General features: G+C 39.3%; 1 protein-coding gene across 2 annotated transcripts in view; it reads left to right on the top strand.

Annotated features, from left to right (window-relative positions):
* Positions 1–25,748, top strand: part of LOC140271455 (plexin-A1-like) — a 239,833-nt gene that overhangs the window by 99,557 nt on the left and 114,528 nt on the right. For both annotated transcript variants that reach the window (XM_072366682.1, XM_072366681.1), the window contains exons 4-5: positions 11,499–11,630; positions 25,154–25,254. In XM_072366682.1, the coding sequence (XP_072222783.1) occupies positions 11,499–11,630; positions 25,154–25,254 (233 nt within the window). The remainder of the gene's footprint in view (positions 1–11,498; positions 11,631–25,153; positions 25,255–25,748) is intronic.

The following is a 25,748-nucleotide window of genomic DNA, read 5'->3' on the forward strand; positions in this document are numbered from 1 at the left end:
CAAATAGACCAAGTTCACCGCTGAATTCAGGATAAAAACAGGATAAATAGAGGGACCTTAGAATAACTACAATAAACCTCTGTCTTTATTCATAATATCATACTATTATAAAGCTGGGTATGAAATTTCAATGGGAAGTTGTAATATTTGTAACAAGCGCCTAAGGTGCAAAGTATTCAAGAGGTGAGCAAAATTTGTACTCCAGGTAGTCTGCTCTGCTGACAGTTTGTCGGTATGTTGTTGAGCTAAACAACCTGTGTGTTTGTAACCCCTAAAAAACCTACATTCAGCAGTAATGCATCCAGCTGGACATGATGTCCACACACGTATAATCGTTGAACCAGTCCAGAATCATTCTATCTGCTGGTGCTAACAAGTCACTGAAGTCTCATTAAGCCAGTTTTCCCAGTGACCGCAGATGTAATTACTGTTGATCCGTGTGTCACTGCTGGTTTCGGACAGCTTTCATCATTTTCAAGGGAGGCCGAAGTAAGTTTCATGTCGCGCTGTTCCCAGTAACTCTGAATGAGGAAGTGAAGGAGAGAACGACTGGAGAGAGGCAAGACTGGAATGAAGGCATCCCATCAAACTTCGATCTGAATGCCACTTTGTTAGTTATTTAATGGAAACTAAGCCCCGTTCTTTTTCCATGCTGTACTAGGTATTCTTATTATCTTACCAGCAAAAATGAGTAATTAACACCTTCTCCTTCATTTTAATTGCTTTTCCCTAATATAGTATTGCCTCACAAACAGACCAGAGTCAAACAAATTGAAATAATCTGCCCATACAGTCACACATAATGCTTTCATCACTCACTGCTTCCACACCCTCACCTGTAACTTTAGGTGTGGCTTTGTGTGTGTGCGCTCGCATATTTATATACGTGTTTGAAGGATAGTGTCATAGTTGCAGTCGGTGTACATCTGCTTGTGTGTTTAGCTGTGATAAGCTTGTGGCCTTTGAAGTAAGGCTGTCACTCTTATCTGTCCGTCTCCCTTCTCTGTGGATCCCAGATTTAATTGATGTGGCAACAGGCCAGAAGAGGGGAGCAAAGAGGGGAAAAAAAAGAGAGAGAGAGAGAGACATTCATCATTTGCTCAGAAGATGCTCACCTTGTGACCGTACCGTGACATTGTTTTCTTTATTTAGTTCATTCAGGCCAGCAGCTGATAATTTATATGTGTTCTCCCTTTAATAATGAGTCGTCGTGTTCTTGAGGTGGGGCATACTGTTGTTTACACACACGCACATATACAAAGACATTAAATGCACAGTCAACATTGAGGTCTTGACTGCTCTTTGTCATAGTCAAGACACACACACACACACACACACACACACACACACACAAACACTAAAGGAGTGGCAGTGATGAAGCATTGTTTCTTCCTGTTTTTTGCTCCTCTCAAGCTGATCCAAAGGAACAGAATTGTGTGTCTATGTGTGGTTATGCTTATGAGGTTTTTGTGTGGCATCCATTTCATCCTTGAAATTCTTTTCTTTTAAATCCATGCTCCTTTGTTTACCTTGATGACAGCAGTATGGTGGTCCTCGAGGCCCACACCTCTCAGCTCTTGACAAATTGATCTAGTTTAGTAGCAGTATCACTACTCACTGCCGGGCAGAAACGGACTCGAACGCATGTGCATAAACAAGCGCACACACACTCGCACCTACACGCGCTGCTAGGCTGCGCAATTCACTAGTGTGTTCCGCTTGGCTGCTCATGTGTGTCAGCGGAGCTGGTACATCAAGGGGGGAAAAGCAGCGGAGAGAAAGAGAGTGTGACAAGTTGAAAAGAGAGCAGGATGAGAGCAGGACAGATGGATAGAGAGGCGGAGGGAAACAAAAGAGAAATGCAATTGTTTCCAAAGCTCTGAGGAGGGGAGCGGTGGCGCCAAATCAGATACTGAGATGGAAGTGAAATGCTGTGTGGATGCAAATACAGAACCAGAAACACACATCACAGATAGAGCTAGAGACATGAGGATTTGTCCTCACTTGTCCTCATCTCAGAGCTGTCAAGATAAAACTATTATAGTGGGAGTGTGAAAACAATAGCTCAAGGCCAGCAGTTATATTTGGGAGCAGGGATGCATCCTCCTTCGCAATCGTTCTTTCTCCATCGACCTGAGCTCTCTGACTCACCTTGAAATCTTCAGTGCGGTGGTAAAAAGGGCATCCCCAAACACGTAGAATCACAGGGAAGTCGCTCGCTTTTGCAGGGAACCTATTTGTCACAACCAGAAGCAGCGTTGCATTAAGTGGGCTGGCAGTATAACCGTTGTCACTTTTTTCCCCTGAGCTTTCCATATTGTTCAGTCATCACAGGTGAATAGAGTTGGTGCAGTTTACAGAGATGCATGTATTAAGAGAATTATGATTTCATGTCATGTCATAACTGAAACATTACTGTTGAAATGTACTTTGACGAATCAACCCCAATATTCGACATTTAATCTTCATGATCTTTAAGTCTTGAAAAATGGAATGCTAGCCACCTGACACCAGCTTCATATTGGTAGTTTGTCATAGTGGCTAATGTGAACATGAAGATACAAGAGCCAAAGGATAGCTTTGAGTTTAAGATGTTTCCTTTATTTCAATCACAGTTGGTTATTTGTTCTGTTTGCGATTTAAAAGATAGAACCTAATCAATCCAAGCAGAAGGAGAGTTGTTTGGATTAGCTTGCCTGAGTGCAAGCATCCTCAACCAACAACATTGGAAGTGTTTCAAAGCTCCCTCATTACAGTTTAAGTAGATTTTGGCATCGTATATTTAGAATACAAATAGGGTGTTTGCCTTTTTCTTACATGAACAAAGTCTTGTTCCACACATCCTTTTTACTAATTGCTCTACAAAAACTTATTTCATGCTCAAAGCCAGAAGGGCTTCTGTTTATGTAAAAGTTACCATCTAACGTTTAACCATTTACAAAGAAGCTATGGCACCCTTAGCAGTAATTGACACGATATGGCAATGCTCCAGCAACAATATGAAACCACTTGCTTTCAGTTCGATTAATGTTACCTTGGATACCATGGTTGTCCCTATCTGTGTTATTCCCTGTTCACTTTCTGTTAAAATTTTGACTGGTTATGAAACTTATCTTTCATAATCCTGCACATTCCTGACAAAGTGTCAGTATATGACTTGTTGGGAGTAGTGGGTAAGAAGGCAGTAATACCATATCTAGCCACCTGTCCATCCTTCCATTAATTTTCTACTTATCTGAGACTCTGTTAAGGGACAATGGTCTGAGCAGGGACCCTCAGAGAGGTCTTATCATTGAAGCAAGTCCTGGGTGTGCCCAGAAACATGCCCAAAACACCCTGCTTGGAAGACGTCCTGAAGGCACCTTGCCCAGATGCCCGAGCTCGAGATAAAACTATCCTTTGGCATCCATATAATATCCACATCACTGCAGATACTTCTCCAGTACACCTATCAGCCTCCTGCTCTGTTCTATCCCCACCTGTGAACAACACACACACGCTCTAGCTGAGACAGCAACTCATTTCCAACCCGGAGATGGTAATCCTCCCTTCTCTGACCATTTTGTTCGACTTTGAGGTACTTATTTTCATTCCTGCCGCCTCACACTTGACCAAATACCTTATCCATCTGCAAAGGCTCTGTTGTTGATTAACATTACTTTATTTGCTCAACTGTAGAGTTTTCAATCATTTTAAGGACTAAGCAATTCTGAAAGAATGAAGACAAATTTACTTGTAGACATACATCACATTTCAACTGAGAACTCTGTTTTGTGTCTTCCGATCATGACAGCCTCAGTCCTATGCAGTGCCTGCATCACTACAAGACATTCTGTAGAAGAGTGGATGTCATTAGCTTCACACTGGCGACTGCCTGCAGAATCTGCTTCAGGGAAGAATGAAGAGGTGCTGCTTTAGCACACAGCCAGACCTAGTTATGTCAGAAGCATTCTCAGGGGTAGGAAGACATTGTGGGGTTGAAGAAGAGAAGGGAAGAGAAACTTCTCAAAAACTACTTTAACGAGTCATTTCACATAACCTTAAACTGCCAACGGGTGAGGTGATTCCACTCATATTCAATGCAAATCAAATCACTTTAAGATTCTTAGTGAATAAGCTGTCATTTTTTGACAACAGCTGAGTGAGCTGCATTAACTTGTTTCATAGTAATGACACTTTATTCTGAAATACGAGCTCTATCATGGACTTTCACACCATAACATTCTCTCCCTTGTTTAAGAAGAAATAAGTGCTGATATTAGGCTAAATTACTCATGGTGATGGGTATTTTTTATGCTTGACGAAGGAGATGTAAGAAAATCAGAGGAGATAAAGAGGATTACAGTATGGATAAAGAGGAAGATTGGGAGCTGTGAGAGGGATGAAAGAGGTGGTGAGCAAAAGCAGCAAAGAGAATGCAGAACAAGTCTAGAGCTTCTTCCAAGGACTTTTAGCCTGTGGTTATGATAGGAGCAGGCAGGAGAGGGAAGCTGCGTGTGTGTGTTTGTGTGTGTGTGTGTGTCTTGTGGATGAAGGCTTGCAAGAGCAGCACAGAGGGAAAACTCAAGTCCAGGGCGCTTGTAAAAGATTAAAGACTCCTTGCACCCACAAAACACACACGTGATATTGCCAGACCAGTCCAGCAGACCGCAGAAGAAGTACTGTAAGAAGTCTTTTTATCTGACAAGAGGGATGCAGATGTGGCTTTGGCGAACGGGGTTGTGTGTGTGTGTCCGTGCATGCATGTGTTTGTGTGTGCTTCTGACTTGAATCCTTAAATTGAAAGAGACATCCTCTGCAAGTATATTTGGGTTATAAAAAGTCAGAGCAATACAGTGACATTTTGACGCTCCCAATGGTCTGTGGCTTCAATAAGAGATCCTAACATTGCTAATAGGCCTAATAAACCATGCCAGGGTTCTGAGGGAGAAAAATAAAATCAGTGCAATTTATTCTATTGTCAGGTAGCACCTTTGAGAATTTTTAAGAGCATCTAAGTTTGAATCCTTTTTTTTTTTTTTTTACTCTCACAACATGCTTCTGTCTATCAGTAGTAGGATCATTTTAGCCACCAAGTTGATGACATCTGGAGAGTCAACAGAAGAGATAAATAAGAATTCTGAAAAAGAGACATCAACACCATCCCAATGGTCAAGTTTCTAACAAAGGTTTCCCAAAGATCAGGACATATATTAGCTTCTGTTGCCATGTGTTTTAGAAAAACAGTTTATCAGAGGTTTTGGAATTCTGGAACAGTACAGAACGTTTTGGGGAAAAAAAGACACCACGCTCATTCTACCATTTCACTTAGTTTTGTTAAATTCCTGGATGCTTACAAGATTATATTCAGCATGTCTGCCAAGATAACCACATATCTCTGAGTAACATATCCAAACTACACTAAATAATCCAAAGGATATTTATTGGTTCCCCCAGAACTGACGTATCTGAGCTCTTCAGCCGCATCACAAATATCTACGTCTTTCTTTGGATAAATAATGTAATATTTTTTGCACCACAGGGCAAAAATCTAAGCTGCTGGTTTATTTAAATCCTATTGTCTGACATTAAATCTAAAGAGGTGGCATATCGTCACCAGATCATCAACAAGTAATCTACTTAAATACATCTAAAATAGTCTGTAACGGGTTAATCTTTGATGTGACACAAAAATTGAAACCATTGTTAGAAGAAATATGAAAAATTATTAAATGCCAACATTAATACTATAAAAAAGACAAGGTTTGAAAATCTGTACCTTTTTGTGATGAATCTTGAGTTTAATGAATGATAGAATGACAAAAGTTTTAAAGGATTATCAAAATATGTTTACGCTTCAGTTGAGTGTCGCTGGTAAAAGTATAGAAAGAACAAAATGACAAAGATTGAAGCTACATTTTTAAATAAAACAAGATAACTAAAGATTATGAATAAAATCCAAAACAGGTGGCCATAAAGACACTTCTTATTCTTCATTAACTCTGTTGGAAGCACGTTCCAAAGCTTGAATGCAACAGTAAAAAGTATCTCTCTGCTTGTCTAATATGCTGGCAACAAATGTATGAAGTCTTGTTTGTGTCCCAGAAAATATCGTCAGGCTCAAAGCTTTTTATTTTTTATTTTTACCATAGCTGATGACCAGATGTGATCAGTTTGATCCAAGCACATTGCGATCTCTACACAGAGTAAGCATGATTCCAGCATTGAGATTTGATTGCAGTTATATGTATGACGTGGATATTTCTCAAGATGATCTTTCAAAAAAATCCCTCTGCCCTGTACTTAGTGTGCACTATATGTTTACTTGACCACACCTTGGCACTGTTGTTCTCTTTTTACCAGAGCCAGCTATTGTTAGCTGTTAGCCAAACAGCTTCATGGTGGCATGCTGTCACCGACCAGCTGTCTGCCTGTCACTCTTTCTGCTTGTGTGTGTGTGTGTGCATTTGTGTGTGTATATGTGTGTGTAACTTGGGACTGGCCTCATGTTGTGAGAGCAGTGGTGCGACAAAAAACTATGATTAATTTCACTCCGAGAAACCTGTCTCGCTGATGTGGCTCTACCGTGCCATGTGTGTATGTGTGTGTTCGGGAAGTAGACTGTGTAGTCAGCAGGTGTGCTATGATACCCTGGATGCCCTCCAGTCAGGGTCAGACAGACACATACGCAGGGACTGAGATGACTGCCTTATAAATCCCACCTCAACAATTTGCATCGCCTTCTCGTGGTCACATCCTCTTTTTTTTCTGGGGGGGGGGGGGCACGTGACTGGCTGTATTTATTATAACCACTAACATCCTTTCTTTATTGTATTTTGCATGGAATTAAAATTTCTTTTTGTGAAATTAGAGCCCTGCTGTCAGAGTTATTAGCACTTTGTGGTTGTGTGTGTGTGACTGTGTGTGCGCAGGCCATCCTCTGAACAGATGAGACCAAAATCAATTTCATTAGGGATCATGAATACAATGAGGAGCTGTTAACACACACTCATACACACACAGTCAGTTACACACTCCACTGTAGATTTCATTAAGGAGAAGCCTTTTTCCCCTCCCTCTCTCCTCTCCATCATGAAAGAATGACTTGAACATTTAGGACACTGGTTTATTGCTTGTCCTCACTGGATCTTTGTAACATTGGTCTCTGAGAGAAATGCTAGAAAGGTTAACAAGCTCCTATCCCCCTCTTCCTTTTCCCTCCCTCTGTATCTTTCACTCCTTCTTGCCCCCCCCCCCCACCCTCTTTGTCCAGCGATGTAATTAACTACATGTTTAACAGCTGAGGTTGGACAGGGCACTGCTGTGTCTGGACACACAAACGCATGCAAATCACACCAACACACACTCAAGAGAAAGAGGTTGATGTCTGCAAGAAAATTAAAGTGAAGGAGGAGATAGTTAGGAAAAACTACCAGATGTAATTAGTGAAAAAGAAATCACATAAAAGAGGGAATCCAACTGAAAGACAACTGGAATAAAAGTTCAAAGCTGGATGATGAATCCAAAAACATCATGTTGCCTTCCAGAAAAGCAAGCCAAAAGCAAAGGACTAGCTAAATGAGTTAAATGGGGTCTCTTAAGCAATGGCTATGAAAGAATTGGAAATAAGGAGGTGTTTTAAAAACTGACAAATGGTTCAGAGGAAATTAAAGCAGGAATATTTGATGGCGTTTGATTGCGTTCTCTCCGTCTACCTGACCCAAAGGTGGGACCAGTGTTTGAACCCAGCATGGTGTTAATCACTGCAGCACTCAAGCCAAACCTCATTACTCCCCTTTGTTCACTTGCATTACCTTGTTCTCCACTCCACACTCCTGACACACTTGCATGCACACACACTAAATGCCTGTCTCTCTTTTCTCCTACACTTCCTGCCTTCACTCCACCTTATCTGTCTCCATAACCATCCCAAATCCACTTTTCATCCTGCAAAACAGTCCAGGATATTAGATTGTTATCTTGTTCTTTTTTAGAAAATTAAACTAGAGCCTAAAAAGAACTAGATTTTTTTTACAGTTTCACACCTTCCTGCTTTATGAGGAGCGGGTGTTAGGAAACAACTGCTAATTAATACCAGAATTGGCAGCGAACTGCCCAGTGGCATTAATTAGTCCGATGATGTCACAGACCTACTCCGCTCGTAAGATAGAGAAATACACAACAAGTTCTCATCATCATGTGGACCCACAACTTAACTCGCTTTCACAGTCACGGTCTGAATTAGTTCTCAAAGAAAAAGTTTGGAAAACTCACCCGACAACAGCTAATGAATTGGATCTTCTCTCAGGAGTTTGTATAGACCAAAAACAGTTTGATTTACAGCCATGAGTTAAAAAAAAAAAACCCTAAAAAAAAATAGATAGCGGCGTCCCGTTATTTACTTTCTCACTCGCTTAGTTGCAGTGTTGGAGTGTCAGATAATGTCAGGCAGAATTTTCTCTTCTTAATGCGTCACCATAGAACTTCATTCAACATTTTGCAAAATACCTCAGTTGTTTTAGATATCGTTTCATCTAATTCTTCAAAAATACAACACATTCACCTTTGTAATCTTTGCTGTCATCATCATCCATGTTCACACCAGGAAAAAAGGACCTTCTTGGCAGCCGCCTGATGAAATTGTACAGCAGGATGCACACATCAGCAATGCCCTCCAAAGAATAACAAATATTCAAAATCATAGTAGGTCCTTTCAGACTTTGATGAATTGCGCTGGCCTTTGTTTTTTTAAGACTCTGAAAGTGTAGTTGATGTTCGACGTCCTTGGTAATTTTGCTGTTGGTTTGGTAATGAGCCTATTCCCAGAAAGATATAAGAAGGTTGAGAGGGGAAACGGGATGGTGAGGGAAAAAATGGGATGCAAGACAGACAGTGGGCCAAAAAGGCATCAGGGAGTCAAGTTTAGTTTCTACTTTGATTCCAACTTTCTCTATAGTGGCTCAGTCATGGAGTTATGTAACCTACAGCTGCATGCAGATGCTGTCTTTTATCTAGAAGATAGATGACATGATACATGCACCGTCTTTAACCAAGACTCGCACCTCTTCTTTGATTTACATCTCTTCTGAATAGAGCATTTAATAGATGCCTGGAGTACAGATGGAGAACTGAGCTGTCAAATAAAGAGCTGCATCCCTGCTTGGCATAATACTTTATCTTCTCTTGAAGGGACTGAATTGATATGCCATTTAATTTTTTGTGCGTGTGTTTGTATGTGTGTGTGTGCTTTATAAATCTAATTGATTGGTGGATAATTAGAATGCAAATAGCAGCAATTATGTTTAGTGCACTCACCGGAGTGGCACTGCTGAGCGAGATAGAAATACGTATGATTGTCTCACTTCAAAGAGGTAAACTAATCAGTAAAAAGCAGTGTTTTAATGACTCATAAGCTCTCAGTAACTTCAAAGCGTTAGATTTATGGGTCTTTTTTGGGCTAATAATCATCATGGGAGCAGTTACAAAAGCATATTTAATAAGCTCCTTTTAAAACAGGTAGATGCTGTTCTTTTTTTTTTTTAGCAGAGTCGCTTTCATCTTTTAGGCTCGTTAATAAGTTCCAGAAAGTGAGAAACTGGACAAAATGGAAACATAAAAAAGTTCCAGATGCCATAGTGTTGCCCGTCTTTTAGCTTTTATGGTTTTGAAATGACTACTCAGAGTAGGTGGAATTAATTAAGGTGCTTCCTTCAGGTATTTCAGCTCTTGCTAAGCAGCTGCACTTTATTGAAGCTTCAAAAACTAAGATGACAGATTTTTTTCAATGTGATGGCAGATTTCGAGATTTCACTATGAATTTCGGGCTAATTTTTATGTATTTTCTCAAAGTTTTTTCAAGCGCTGCTGCTGTTGCTTTCTCCTCGAGGAGTCTGTTTGGGCACTCTAACTTTCAGAGTGCAGAGGTCGCAGAATGAGAGCAGAAACCTGCAGGCAAGTAGACTAGATGAAAATTCACAGTCACCTGCCTCAATCTGCAGCCCCCTCTGTGCCAGCTGACCTGAATCCCCCTCCAACTGCCCTCTGCCCCGAGCTGTAGGGCAGAGCATGCTCCTTGCTCTTATTCCCTCCTCGTTTCACCACAGTCCGTCACTCATCATAAATGATACGGTAGCCGAGGGCATGTAACAGTCTGAAAATGTCCAAATAAAGTGTTTTTGTCTGTGTGTCTGTTGCGAGAGCTTGTGTGTACTGTCTCTGACACACAGAGAGAGAGAGAGAGAGATCATCATCATCAGAGCCATAAAAACAAAGGGACAAAAGGTCACACTCATTTTACGTCAATAAAAGTTTTGGTGTGTGTTTGTGTCCTGATTTGGAAGCAACACAGGGGAGTGTTAAAACAAATTTCCTTTGGGCAGTGACAACTGGGATACACCTCAATCACACATGCATACACACAACTACAGCACCAACAAGAAGTCTGCGCGCTTTTGAAAGTCAGGAAAAATCTTTTTGACACGGAGCAGTAAGCCGCGATTTGGTCCTGCTTCTTTCATCTGTAATCTTAGCTCACATGATACCTTTTAGTTTAGTTTTAGTCCAACCGAGCACTTGAATTTTAGCCCTATGTGCTTCCCTTCTCTTAAGCAACAAAAAATGCACGTCCTGATGACAGCCAGCCTGCTATTGAACCTTCTGTTTGGAGAAAGATCAAGGAAACTCTGGTAGTGATTCAGCAGATGATAACCACAAAAACTGCTGAGACCAAGGAGGGGGAAAAAAGATCGATAACGGAACAAGTGCAGAAAAACACTACCGATTTAGCAGACTAAACTGCTGTCAGGTGATGGATGAGCAGATGGGGGTCGGGAAATTAGAAGGAGTAAGATCCACACCAAGAACAACAGAAGATTTACTCACTGCTGCAGGAGGAGTGACCCTTATAACTCTGTAATTTTGCCAGTAGACTCAACAATGGCAAGCACCAACAAAAGAACCATCCTAGACGTGTTTACTGTTGTTACACTCTCCACGTTGTAGCATGATAACAAACTGGTTTAATTTAGAGTTTCAGCATAAATAAAACTTTATTCGGCTGGGAATGTGATGTGTCAATTGTGATGGCTGTTTTTCAAATGACAGAAAAATTTTAAGGACACTCGTTGCATTTGATTTTTAAAGATGAAATAGTTGCCTTATACCAAATTTAACAAATAAAGCAAGCATTTGTTAGTTTGTCAGGGTAAACAGTGTTTGAGACACTGAATTTTGTGTGACGCAAATGATAAAGAAACTTGGTTTCAGAGTAAATGGTGTCTATGGGAATCCGCAATATGTACAAAAAACTGTTATTCAGTGAATCAATGAATGACATTTTAGTTTGTAAAATTTGTAAAATCAAGGGAGTTTGCTTATGTGTAACATAATTAGGAAGCAGTACACTTGATATAATAAGCCACACACCGCACTGCATATACCGCTGTACCATGACAATATTGTTAGTTATTTCAATTTTTACAGCTACATTGTAATTGTGGCTTTTTCTGTTTTTCTTCCAGATCTTGGTGAACTTCATTTCCCAGCCTGCCTTGTTGTATGAGAATGTGGTGGTTAGCGATGGGAGCCCCATCCTGAGAGATCTCCTCTTCAGCCCGGATCATCAGTTCCTATATGCCCTTACTGATCAACAGGTAGGACAGACACATATATGAGCCCTCCAAAGCATAACGATCAGCAGTACAGTCAGATACTGTTTGTCCATGATACGATTGCTGTCACTGACTATCCTGAGGAAAAAAGAAATGTGTCTCTCTGTCAATTTTAGGGATGGAGACAGTGATATGTGACAACCTGTGGTGCACAATCGCATGCATAGATGTATTTTTATGTATGATATGGATTGTAAATGACAGCATAGATATGCATATTCTTCTTTGATATGGATTCATACATTATCACACACATTTTTATGAATACAGTCCATACTGAGTGCTTATTGTATTAAAATATGCACGCCTCTCTTTAATGCGAACTGTAAACTGAAGGTTAGTTAGAGATGTTGAAGGAGCACAATAACGAGCTGATGAGGAAAGATGTATTAAAAAAATACATTCCATAGGCAAGCAATCAAGCTAATTACATACATACAGAGGCGCATACGCTGCATAGACACTTTTCCAACTTAAGCAGCATTCAAACACATTCTCTCACTATCTTTGTGAGGACTCTCTAGCAGTCCAATGCTATCTTTAAACCTCCTTTTTTATCAAAGATTATAGCTGAATGTCTAACCCTTACCCTGATGTTAACGCTAATCCCTTAATCTAACTTTAACACTAAATCTCGACTGTCAAAACTCAAACATCCAACATTTTGATTCCCGCATGTACAAATGTTGTGGGCTCCCAGTTTTTTTTTTTTTTACTTCAACAAATAAAATAAAACAGGAGTTGACAGAGTTTTGTTTTTGGGCACCAATTTAAGGAGCAAGAAAAAGGCTCATGAATGCATAAGAAAAGTACAGACAGCCTTCATAGAGTCTCTGCACTGTAAATTTCATCAGCTACTATCTGGCTTGCTTGCGTTACTGATTTATAAAGAATGGACTGTTGGGCAGAGACATGTTAAAATTGTAAAATCTCTTTTTATTTATCTGTATGGTGGCTTTTTTGCAACAAAAACTGCTGAGTTTTCCATTTCTGAAATGCTGCAAACATGTTAGTCCAATTGAAATGGTAGGAAAATGTTGGTCAAAACAAGACTCAAACACCCTTATAATGTGGTTCGGCATTGGATAACTTGTATGTATTTTATTTATTGGTATACATATATTTTATGTCTGGTAGTGTGAGCTCTCTGGCTTGATACTTATTATGAAATTTTGTTAATTTTGCTGTGTGTGTGCATATAAGTCCCTCTGCATCAACAATAGAAAGTAGATACAACAGGTGCAGAGAGTCTGTTGTCAACTTGTTTGACAAGTCACTCGAACAATATATGGCAGCTCGTACATGTTATTTTGAGCGAGGTGCCAGAAAGTCGCCATCTCTGTGGAAAAGAAGTAATTCAGAGGTTTGGTAAGCATTATTCAGTAAAGAAGTCAGCTGGTAGACGAGTCAGGAAAATACCCACCGATATGTAAACATGATGTGATTCATTTACAACCCTACATAACTGTTAGGATAATGTTTGTCTGGCGTTGAATAGGTCCACTTTCGTATGAACGCATGTGATTCATATCCAATCTTAGAGCTTGAATAAAGCTAAATTTAAAGCTTCATCTGAGTCTCCTTATACTTGTGAAGAGAGTAGAACTTAAAATAATTGACTTTTCATAACTGTTTCTCCCTCATATGGTTACATTTCCTTTCATGGTAATCTAATGGAATTTGTGTTGTGTTCAAAGTTATGTTATAAAGCTATACCACCAGTCTCTAAAAAGGCAAACCCTATGGAATAGCAATAGCTCACTCTAAGGTTTTCTGTGCACGCTTCTAATTTTTCCACATTGTATATTGCTGAGGTCAACCTGATTAAGATAAGGAATACAAATTTATTTGGAGCACTTCAATGTGATGGAGTCCAGTACATCATTACCATTCACTTTGACTCCTGTAATAAACATAAAGTAGAATTGTCTGAATGAACAAAACCAGTAAATGTAGAGGCTTCATAAAAGGAGAATTCATAACAGAATAACCATTTAAAAAGATACTGTAATTGCACATCACTTCATGTCACCTTCTCAGGTGATACAGGTAATATCGCACGAGGCAGGCATTGTGTGGTAAATCAGCACAGAGAAAGAGAGGGAAAAAGAAAGTAAGTGTGCTTGTTTACACTCACTTTCTTTTTCCCTCTCTTTCTCTCACATACAAACCCTGACACATAGAAACACAGTCATCTCTAATTAATGTCATGAATATTAAAACATGCCATATAGGATGAAGCTCAGTTCCATTCTTCCTTTGGGGAATACACTATACACATACCTTTTGCATTTATTGCAGAACATTCTTCATAAAATAATTAATGCCGAAGAACCCAGCTACTTTCCAAAAATAAATAAGCAATAAATAAATAAAGGAAAAACAATTAGTTAGGTTAAGGAGGCAACTATATCCACAGAACATCATTGCAAAGAAAGACTCCTTTTAACTCGTTTTTTTGCTCTATATAAATATGCGAAGGTCTGCTGCTCCAGATTTCTTACATTTAGTCATTTAGCAGTTGCTTTTATCTAAAATGACTAACAAATGTGAAAGTCTCAGTAACTTGTTATTTCCCACAGTGACCTAACCTGTGGAGTACTATGATACGTATAAAATCCAACAGCTCTAACATCTATGGGTTATCTTGAAATGCCTTCTCGTTCATTCACCTCCACTACTCCCTTATCTCATAACAGTTAATGACCTCAACATGATAACCTTCAGCGAGACTTTCCCAGTATGTAGACAGTTCTGTTTAATTTACCAGCGATTAGGCTTAATTGACTTCCATGTGTCTGAATGAGCACAGAGAGGAAGTGGAGTGTAATTGATACAAATGGATGGCGTCACTGTTGATGTGACAGGGAAGGAGGGGAGGGGAAATGAGGCTCTACAATCATGGATGGTATTCAAGGAGGCTTAAATAAAGGTTAAATGTTGAGAAATACTTAAAACGCATGTCTGAGCTTCGGTAGTCAGTGATTCGGTAGTCTAAAAAAATGCTATTTTTTTGGGGGGGGGTTTGTGACACGCAGTCCCAGTTATGTAGAGATGGAAAACCTTAATACACGCATACAGGTGAAAGGCAAGTGATTGAGGAAAAAACTGACTTTAATGACTAAACAGAAAACAAAAGTTGTTTTAAGGCAGTTAGTCAAACGTAAATCCAAAAACGGAGCAGAGTTTAACAGAACTTGAACTTAACTTTGCATGGAAAATTTACTGTCACACAATGACAAAATAACAAAGGAAAACCTGGTAGTATATGTTACGAGAGAGGCGATGACTAATGCAGAACAGGTCAGTGGCAATCTGTAACTAAATCCAAGTGTAAAACAAGGAGAAGAAGCAAGTAGGAGGATATGAGTGAGCCTTTACAGTCTCAGCCAATGTCTTTGGAAACTGCTTCATATTGTCTATTTTCAAAATTTGGCAAAAAGGTTTGTAAGATTGTAAGACTAAAGCAATGTTATCAATGAGAATAATAATGCTGGGCTAGTGCTAGTGCTCTGCAGCTGCTCCGCAGGATGAAGGAGGTCCATGCTGGGAGCATTTGCAGATCTTCCCTTTTATTTCCTCTCATCTGCATTAAAGATGACTGCTATTGCCACCAGAAAGTCTGTTTCAATTATTAAAGCCAGCGTTTTATTTTTGATGAGCACTGATATGCTCCTTACATGTCTGTCCGTGTTAGTTCAGTGACAGCAGGGAGGTCTGCTATCAGGAGAGAAACCTCTTAGAACCCACAGCGCTCCCTTTTCAACACGTTTAATGGCGATGCTGTTACATTTTACAAATGTAGCCAGTAAAGTGCAGGCATGCATGTCAAGAACTCTCATCTTTGAATTTTTCTTTTTTTTTTTCTCTGTGCCCAGTAAGCGTCAACCTCACTTTTGTTTTTTTCTTGTGAGTTTATGATCTCAATGGTCAGTTTAACATCTTCTTGAATAAAACATGTTTATTTTGTAAATTATGCTCCCATTTAGAGCACAGTTGGTGATAAACCAAACCCTGCTGTCACGTGAGGCGTCCTCTTTTAGATCCATCCCCTGGATTCAATTTCTGGTTTAAGATATGCAATGAGCCAAACCCCAACTTTTAAAATCAAAACTTAAAAACTTTGGTCCACACAACAGTTGCAGATGCTCCACTGGCTGTATCGATCTAGGTGCAGTCTTTATTTCCCTGTCTTTACACTAAGCTTAGTTCAATTCCCTTACAAATGGCCATGGAAGTTAATTTTCAAAATGTTTTCTTCACCAGTTTTGCAACAGTTATGGAAAATGGCCGTACAATTTGGTACTTATTTGTGTTTGAGCCTGTTTTTGTGCCTGATGCTGTTGTTGTAAAATATTTTTTTAATGTTTTAAATCCCATATTTTGTATCTGTATAGCTTTGTCTCTGTGAAAGTCGGAATCGTGCTAATTGACAGCAAAGACCTCCATCTTCGAGGAGGGCTAATAATGGCCTTTCACTTTCAGATCTTTACTATTGACCAGATTCACAGTTCAGTCAGAGAATAAAGCTGGAAAGCCGAAATGGAGAACGTGAGTGGGTTAGAGCTTGAGAGGTGGGAAAATATAATTGGTTTGCAGGATATGCTCTGTTATTTTCTTCAACTTTCTCTACCTCATATTTGCAATACTCCTCTGGCTCTGCACGTCTGTCTGTCTCCGATGGAGAGAGTTTGTGGAGTAACTACTCTCAAAGTAAGGGTATAGACAGCACAGAATAGAGGATGGGCCTTTTTCCCCACTGCTGGGGGTGTGAAGTTGTGCTCTAGGCATTAAAAGACCTGAATGTGCAGAGCCCCTGTAGCCTGCCGATGAGGAGTATCCTCCAAGTTAGAAGCTATCTGGATTCTGGATAATTCATTGTGGTTATTCTCTGGACTGAAAATAGTGAGTTTAACCTTGCCTAATCAGATGGGATTGCTATTTTTATAAGCATATTTGTAATGAATGCTATAATTTTAACAAAAAAATGGCATTCCTTGATGTTGCCAGAGTTAGGCTGATACATCTCACCTCCAGAAACCCCACACCACCAGGATTTGAACTCTTCTCAGGGAAGTTGAAAGCCTGTCATATATGATGATCACTGTCAGAGGTGGGGTCTATCCTCGCCCTGTTTGTGTCCTCTTCTCCTCTGCTCCTCTTCATCCTTCCATTCTCTCCCCCCTTGTTGAATAATAGAAATGCCAAGCAATGAGAGTTCAAACATCAAAAAGCCCATTTCGCAGCTTGACAGAGCAATTTAGCTTTTGCCGTATTCACTTGCACATAATTAAATGCGGCGGACTGGACTGCAGCAAATACACCACATATCAGCATAGCAGCACTGACTGCAAGAAAACATAAAACTGATTCACAGCATGAGGAGAGTTTTCGATTAGCCCACCATAGATTTACACATGCCTCTCTTTGTGTCTTTGGTGTACACTAACGCCCCGCACACACACACTATCTCACTGTGTGTTTTTCACTCCGTGTCTTTGCTTGCCTCATCCTTTTGATCTGTTTCGGCCTCCTCGGTAATATCTCCTCATTTTTGTGTTCATAAAAATGAACTATGGCACTAAATCAATTTTATCATTGCTGTTGTCTCCCAGTTTCATGTTAAAATTGTCTCAGTCTAATAAAAACAGCACAGTTGGAAAGATTTTTCATCCTGTCATTGCTCTTTGTTGTTGACGTCACTGAGACAGAAATATTTCTTTTATCCTGCATGTCCCTGTGGATGACATCACCTAATTGCTTTAAAGTAAGTGACTAAATAGATTACAGCTCATAATCTATTGATTTCCATTGTACCTTTGTACCAAATGACTTGCTTATCATGTAATTACAAGTCTTACTTCTCACATGCAGCTATGAGGTGAGCTTTCTTTTCACTTCCCATGATAATGAGCTGTTCTTTTACATCACCGCAGACTGAAAGCCTAAAGGACTTTGCAAATTGTAATCTACTTCATGTATTGATGCTCACTACTCAGTGTCTGATCTTTTTGCTGTTGTAGCGTCATGACCAGATTTGCACTACTGAACTCAAAGAGAAAGGTCAAGCCTCGCTGCTTGTAAAACAGCGTTGTAAGGTGACCTCTTGGCAGCAAACGGCCTCGCCTGTGTGTAGTGCCTCAGACACTGGTATAATAATCTGATGATGTACCTCCATGTATTGATTTAGCTACTGTACAGAAATCCACTGTACTGTACTGCGCTGTACAGTGGAGAAACCCTACCCATGGCACCACATCAGAGGGGGTTCATATTCAATTCACTCAGCATTTCTAGCACTTGGAGGTCAGGGAGAAGATACTGCCATGTGCTCCTTTTAATCCAGTTTCTTTGGTGTTTGTCCAACTCCGAAGTTGCTAAAATTATTAGTGAAAATGTGCAGTGACTGGGAGAATAATGAGGACAAGATACATAAATCTTCTGTAAGTGCCCTTGGCCCTGTCACCCAGTCGGTGAGTTTAGTTTTGGAGCAGCGTGCCTTAGCGTTTGTTTTGAATGGGCAAATTAGAATTAGTGACAGGGAGGTTTATTGCCAAAACACACTGTTATTTCAGTACAACAGTAAATATTGTGAATAATTGTGAAAGTTATCAAGGTGAGCTCTCAAGTTCAACACCTGACTTTTATTGACTTATAAACCTGTGTGGATTTATCACTGTTATCATTAAACACTTTTTTTTCTCCACACAGCTATTATGTATTAGAAAGGGTGGAGAATGTATTGGATTTGCTTTCTAATTTTGTGAATAAAAGGAACCCTAGATATGACTTGACAATGGTAGGATTTTTTTTAAGTATGCTGTGCTCACTGAACCATATGGCTCTGCGGTGAGCCTGAACCATAACATGATTCATAGCTGCTTATAGTGCATATGGTTGCCAAACACTTACGATTTGACAGGATGATTAAACAACAAGATCCAGCCATGTCACTGTCTCCAAATCGATATTAAGTTTTTGTAACTAGGCCATGTGTATCACAAGCTGTAGCATAAAGCTGCAAATTTGATAGTGAGTGGAATATGAGAAGATCCCTTATGTGATACAAGGTATCAATAAAGTCGGTGGATATGTGCGTCGTAAGATGCAGTGAAGGCTTACACTCAGTGTTGTAAGATAATCAAATTTTCTTCTTTCCATTTATTTCTTAGCTTATTCAAGAGGTGCAATAAACGTAAACTGAGGCTTTGACTTTCTCTGTGTTGCTATGGTTACCCTCTTTAAGTACAGGCTGAACTAGCATAATGACAGAGTTGTGTCCTCTATCAATAATTGATGGACACACTGCAGCCAATTAGAAAAATGTATACCCAGGCCATTATCTCAGTGAAAACTGTTCACAATGTTGTTTGAAATTGTTCTTTTAATTGTTTCTATTAACATGTCTATACGTATATATTTTGAAATGCTGTCAAAAACTACCACAGATGACACTGAACAGTATACGTACTTCAGTTTGGTACTGTACTAGCATATTTTCTATTGATAGATTTGCTTTAATAGTCTGTCCTGTCTTTGCTGTCAAACAAAATGCAGACACACAAAGAGAAGCTGCGTGTCAAAGGCAGAAAAGTGAGTGACTGACTGATCAGAGTAGGATTTGTTAGACCATCAGAGAGAGAAGTCTTCATGTGGTGTGGAACAACAGATTGAAAGTGTAAATGGGATGAAGTTATTTTTGTAGAAATGTGTGAGTGCTTCATACTAGAAGAAAGGAAAGAAAGACTGTGGGTGTGTTGGACCTTTTGTGTTTTGCAAGCTGTACAAAGTTGTATGCTGTTAAGAAGACCATTTTATATCAAGGATATGATGCAGAAAATGGATTTATTTGCTCTGAAGAACTGGATAAAAATATTGCGAGTCATTAATGTTCGGAGCAAATATTTAGCTTGGCTTAACGAGAACTGTCGGAAACGCCTCAAAAGGGCTAGAATGTCTCCATTCAAAGATGAAATGATGTGCGAGCCAGTGTCTCTAAAGCTCAATATCATCAAGTAGCATTGTGCATCTCATTTGTTAAAAACTAAGGAATTCATATCTCCTGGCCAAGAGAGTTTCCCACGCATAACTTTTGTTGTTTTGTTGTAAGACACATTTTTCAAGAAGGTGGATTGTTTTACTCCTGGACAGAATAAGGCTAGCTTTCTGCCTGTGATTTTAGTCTTTATGCTAAGCCACAATGAACTGACTGGCTACCTCATATTCAACTAGCAAATTAGCACAAAGGCAAATGCAGGAACAGGTCAAATAAAAAGGAAAATTAGGTTTTATTTGATTTAAAGTAAACAGAGAATTTTGGTATGTTTTAATCTGGATAGCTTGGGTCTAGAGCTTGTTCTTTAATGTAATAAAATAAATAAAATCAATACGAAGCTGTAATGTTAGGACACAGATACACATGTTATAGAATCCTACTGTGCAGGTTTCCCTGATGTTGCAGTCTGTCGGGTTTCCTAACTTTGGACACGAACCTGCTCAAAATTCCCTTTTTGTTCTTTTTGTTAGAAAACTGATTAGAGAGCTTATGATGGCAACAATGTGTTTAAGAATATAAAGATGGAGTGATGTTTTCTTTCGCAGGGACTTTTTCTTTTCTGTTTGCTGCCCCCAGGGTTGTCTTTCAGTGGTTATTAGTGATATATGGCCTCATTTGCAGTGTTTTTGGTGTGTCGAGCCAAATTCAAGACAGATGAGGGCATAACAGAAGAAAAGACTTAGAGAGACAACTATATATATAGATATATGTATACCTGTTACTATTGTGTGTATATTATATATAATTCTTTCTCATTTTGTGCATTTATGTGCATGTTATCTGAATGGGAAGTGGCAGCTTCTTGTTTAAGTTGTTCAGGCCATCTTATGGTCAAATACTTTGCCTGAATGCTTTAGCACAAATTGCATATCTGGGTTGTGTTGGTGGTAACATGGGTGCATTTGTAAAGCAGTCTTATAACTGGGCTTGCTGGCAGAGCAAGCCATCCATCAGCCTATTTTGTAGTGATAGCACCTTATATTCTCCACCATATTATACAGATGGGACAATTACAGCTAGGCCTATGACTGCAGCTAGCTGAGACCGAAAGGGCCCCATATGTGGAATGAAACATCAGTCGCAATTACATTTGTGTGTCTTTCTCATCTATTCTTTCCCGTATTCCTCATACTCACCCCCTCCTTCCGTCCCGCACCCTCCTCCTTGCTCTCATCTGCCACTAGGCAAATTAAGAGCCTCTCTATCATGACCCAAATGAGAGGGGCTCATTTGTAGCCATTATTTATTTGTAATAAACTCCCCTCATCATCTACTCTGCTGTCTTTCTCTCTTTCCTCGACTGTGGAAACATGGAAAGGAAAGGAAAGAGCATCTGAAACTCATTGGAGGATAATCCACAAATACTTCCTATTGTTAGTTGAAAGCTAAAATGAATGGCTAAATGGACATTTTCCCTCTATGATCACATTTCTTCTGTCTTCCTCTGCCTCTTCTCCTATTTCCCCTGTCCCGTCCCCTCCACCTCCTTCCACAGTCCACAGATGGATGTGTTTCCTCAGGGGCAGCAAATCGGCCAGGGATGAAAATGCCATATTTAATATAAATTGGTGGTTCTCACTTACTTACAGTGTCTCAAACCCACACACTCTCACTCCCTTGCCACCTTAGTAAGACAAAGAGTGTTTGGCGGTGCATCTCCCGTTTCCCATCCCATTATCTGTTTTCTAAAACTCAATAATTGAACTGTTCCATTGGAATACATCATCTTGGCCACTATCGCAAATTCACATTGAATCAACTTCTCTCCCTGGCTATTGTGTTTGAGCGTGGCATGTTGTCTTTTTTTTTTCTCCTCCTCCCTTTATCAGATAGACATTATTACTAGTGTGGTATTCATCCAGCCACGAGTAATGACAGCAATTTGCAGCCATTTGGTGTTCCGTAAGAGGCCAGAGCCTAGTGATGGCAGCGTTATAATGGCTATCAGGCACAGGTTACTATTACCATGCTATGAATCTGCCATAAACTAATGTATCCAACTATACATTGAAGTGACACAGAACAAAACTGAGGCTGAAATGCAGGGACTATTTGCCTGTAGTTATGAGATATGCTGTTTGTGTGGAAAGTCTCCTAGGATATAGCTTGTAATAGCTTCATATATGGAAGAACGTCTGGCGAGATGGTCCTCACTATAGTACAATTTATGTTTTTCGTCTCCATTTTCTTTTCATCTTCCACCATGAAACTGCAGTTACTTTGTTGCATTAAAAAATACTGATACTCTGATACTAGTATGTAGTACTGCATGCCATACTTTGTTTGTGTGTGTATTTGTTTTTATTTAAATTAGATTTAAATTCAGAAATGCACTCTTAATCCCAAGGTAATTTTAAAAAATTTAGTTGAAAGAGAAAATTTGCCAAAAAAAGAGATAAAATACTCAAAAAGGTGTGATAGTGATATTTTTTTTTATAGGTTCTTAATGGATATTGTAGTGATACTGTTATTGTGAATGTTTCTTTCGCCACAAAAAGACGTGGTGAAAATGTGGTGTTGTGACAGATCTCTTTGCACATGTTGAGCCTGGTCTCACAGAAATAAAAGTGTCATGACTTGAAATACCACATTATATAATGGGGGAATTTACAGTGTTAAAATGACATGGTGGTACTTGGAAAGGGACAAGCTTGTTCTAAATTGACTGAAATGTGTAACTAGATTAGGTTCCTGGAACATCTGTCTATTATACCAGCCTGATTGGTTTCCAGGAGAATAACACCACCGGCACTGTGATAGTGTCTGAGTTTCATTCGCTCAGAGGAGAGTTTCAATGTCCCATTTAATGTTAAGCAAAGTATTTTCAGTTCTAATTCTTGACCAAGATGGGGTTTTTTTTTCATTCAATGTGACTGAATGAGAGTGAAGGTAAAAACAAGACTAAAACAAACCTAACAGGCCGAGGAGAGATAAATACATATTTAAATATATAAATAATTAAAAGAAGCTAGAATCTCTTTGCTAAAATTCTTTCGTAGATTGTACTCAGCAACTATCCCCTCCCTTCTCTGTATGTATCATTGGTTTAAACATACAAAGGAATGTTTATCTCAGTAACTGCAAGATGCATCTTAAACACAACAGGAAGTCCCTCTGTTTTCATTAGTTTTTAAGCAAAAGAATAAGTGACAAACAAACTTGTCAAAGTTACATTGAAACCAACATATGAAAATATGTTGGATCGGTCATTGAGCAATTGTTCAATCATTAAAGCATTTAAATGGTATGATGTATTATGTGAAGTTTGATAAGTCAGTAAACAGCATGTGACAGTAAAAATCTGTAGATTTCTGGCCTGCTGCGGGCTTTAGAATCCTCACTCGCCACCTTCCATTTCAGCTGGTGTGCCTTGCCTCTGCAGTGTTCTTGATGTCATACTTCCCCTGAGTAGGACAGCTAGGAGTTTGAGCGCAAGTGCATGCGTTCATATGTGTACACGTCTTAGGTGGTCAGTGAGGTATTTAAAAATTCATCAACTGCCCCAGAAAACTTCTCGATTGTGTCCGTAGAGTAGCTTTCACGCTGCCGACTGGGCTTGTGAATTTGTTTCCCTGAAGCAGTGTCCTGTTTGCCAACCCACCTGTCACTGCCAAACAGAAACCAGCAAATTGAGATTTAACATATGGATGCTGATACACATGAGACTGATTTTTAAGAAGGTAGATTAAAACTGTATTTGCAACAGGGATGACTCCAACATTTCATAATGTTCACCAAGGGGATAATTACTTGATTTTAGAGTATCCGAAAACCTGCAAAAAATACAGAGAATCCCTGCTTTTTAATGATCTTGTGAACAAATGGCAGATGGTGATGCAAGTAGTAGCATAACATGATAGTTAAATGATATCTGCAAAGGCAACCATCTGTGGGCTTCTTAAGATAGTAGATAACCCCCTGATGTGCAGATACTAATTGGTTGTATTTGGGGAGAAATACATTTCAACAGCATTGTTTGATATCATCAAAGTTTAGTTTTATCTATGTATGTATTTAATATGTCAGCTCCCAGTGCTTCATTCGACAAAAGGATAAATCTTTTATGTTTATCTTAACTGCATTAAGTACAGTAGTATATTTTTAAGGCATCAAACAAACCCGGTCATGGTCAGATCAGTTAGTCAGAGTGTCACATGTAAGATAAGAAGATTAATTGAAAAAAGGTCAGTTGTCATGTTCATCTCTCCTTTTTTCAATATTTTTTTGAAGATTTGAATTTGTCACTACCAAGAAAGCTACACTTGATCTACCAGAACATTACGACCACCTGCCCAATATTGAGTAGGTCCTCCTCATACCACCAAAAGAGGTCTATACAGTGAGGACGAGGACAAAAAAAACATCTGAATGTCCTGCAGTGCCTATGGCTGGGACCTTAGCAATAGACTCTTCAGGTCCTGTTTGGTGGTGAATTTGCTTGCTTCCCTCAGATGCCATCAGATCACATCCGATCCTGTCATGGCATACGCAGTTTTTATGGGACTCACTGTTGTCCTGTTGAGGAATGCTGCTTCTGTGAGAGTGGCTGTTGTCATGTGGAGGGTGTGACTGGTCTTCAAAAATGTTTAGGTAGGCGGCAAGCGTCTGAGTAACTTCCATGCGAAAGCAACAAGTTTTCCCAGCAGTAAGTTGTTTTTTGTAATAGAACTAGCCATGTTACTTGATCTGTCAGAGATTTTAATGTTGTGGCTGATTGATTTATACTCACTCTTTGAGCTGAGTATATGTTATGCTCCCAAAATGCTGGATGCTCAACTTCAAATCTTGTAGCTTCATCTTTTCCTGTCTTTTGCTATTCCCATCCTGGTCTGTAATTTAGTTAAAGTACAGCTATTTTTTTTTTTTACTCAAAAACAAAATGTCAGTGTCACGATGGCTGTATAATGAGTTGGCTGGATCCTCAAGATGCTATGAATGTCAGTTGCCATGTTTTTAGTCTAAACTCAAATCAGAATAAATCTGATGTAATTACAGCTTTAACCTAATTTGATTAGATTAGGTTTTTAGTCTGAGGAGTAGGCTCACCTCAACGTATAAAAGCTATGACCCACTTCAGATATTTCAGTTTGGAATGGATCACAACTCTCAATTCTTCAACATCCAACAGGAGAGAAAACCTCAATTTATGAATATACATACATGTTTTGATTACTTCAGTGTGCTTTGATCCACTGGAGATTTGTGAGCAGTACATTACAGTAATATGATCGTCTAAGGCTGTGTGTATAGAAACCTTTTCGGAGAATGGGGTTTGTAGGCAGCTCCTTCAGAATTAATCTGACCGCGTGCAATTTAATCTCATGTTTTCTAGGTGCAGGGAACCTCTGTTATGTTAAAAGTCTATAAAGTATAAGCAGTTTGTGTCTAGTATAAACATTGTTTCTGCGCAACATAAACCAGGTGTTTTTCCTCCCTTCTTTTCTTCTAGGTCACTCGTGTGCCAGTGGAGAGTTGTGAGCAGCATACTTCCTGTCGAGACTGTCTGGGATCAGGAGATCCTCACTGTGGCTGGTGTGTGCTACATAATGTGTAAGTGCTTGTACTGTTGACTCAACTGTACAATCAACACACAATCATTTTCAGTGAGGTGGATCAATTTTTTTATCTAATTCTCCTATTAATGACCACACAATGTAGACCTATTGCATAATATAAGTACATGTGTGACATTTTTATACGACAATGAAAAGCAGTCTCCCTTTTTAGGTTTTTCTTGAATGATTAATTGACAAATCTTGCGATTAATTTGATTACAGTTAAGGTTAGGATTGTTACAGGCAGTTTCACACCTCCGTGCATTTGAATGATGGGCCACCATACGTGTCCTCCACCTTGTGAGCTACGCCTTTATGGTCAGATTGGATGATTTTATTCAAAGGTTTTTGTTGGTCTTGTGAATGCAGATCTTTTGGTAAAATAATCCCCAAAGGCATTCCTTGTACTGACAGCATTTGTACAAATGAAAAGCACAGGTTGACAGAGAAATTTCAATCTTGCTTTTATTCATCTTTCCACAACCATCC

Source organism: Leuresthes tenuis, unplaced genomic scaffold (assembly GCF_036924035.1).
Source record: "Leuresthes tenuis unplaced genomic scaffold, fLeuTen1.0.hap1 SCAF_16, whole genome shotgun sequence".
Lineage (NCBI taxonomy): Eukaryota > Metazoa > Chordata > Actinopteri > Atheriniformes > Atherinopsidae > Leuresthes > Leuresthes tenuis.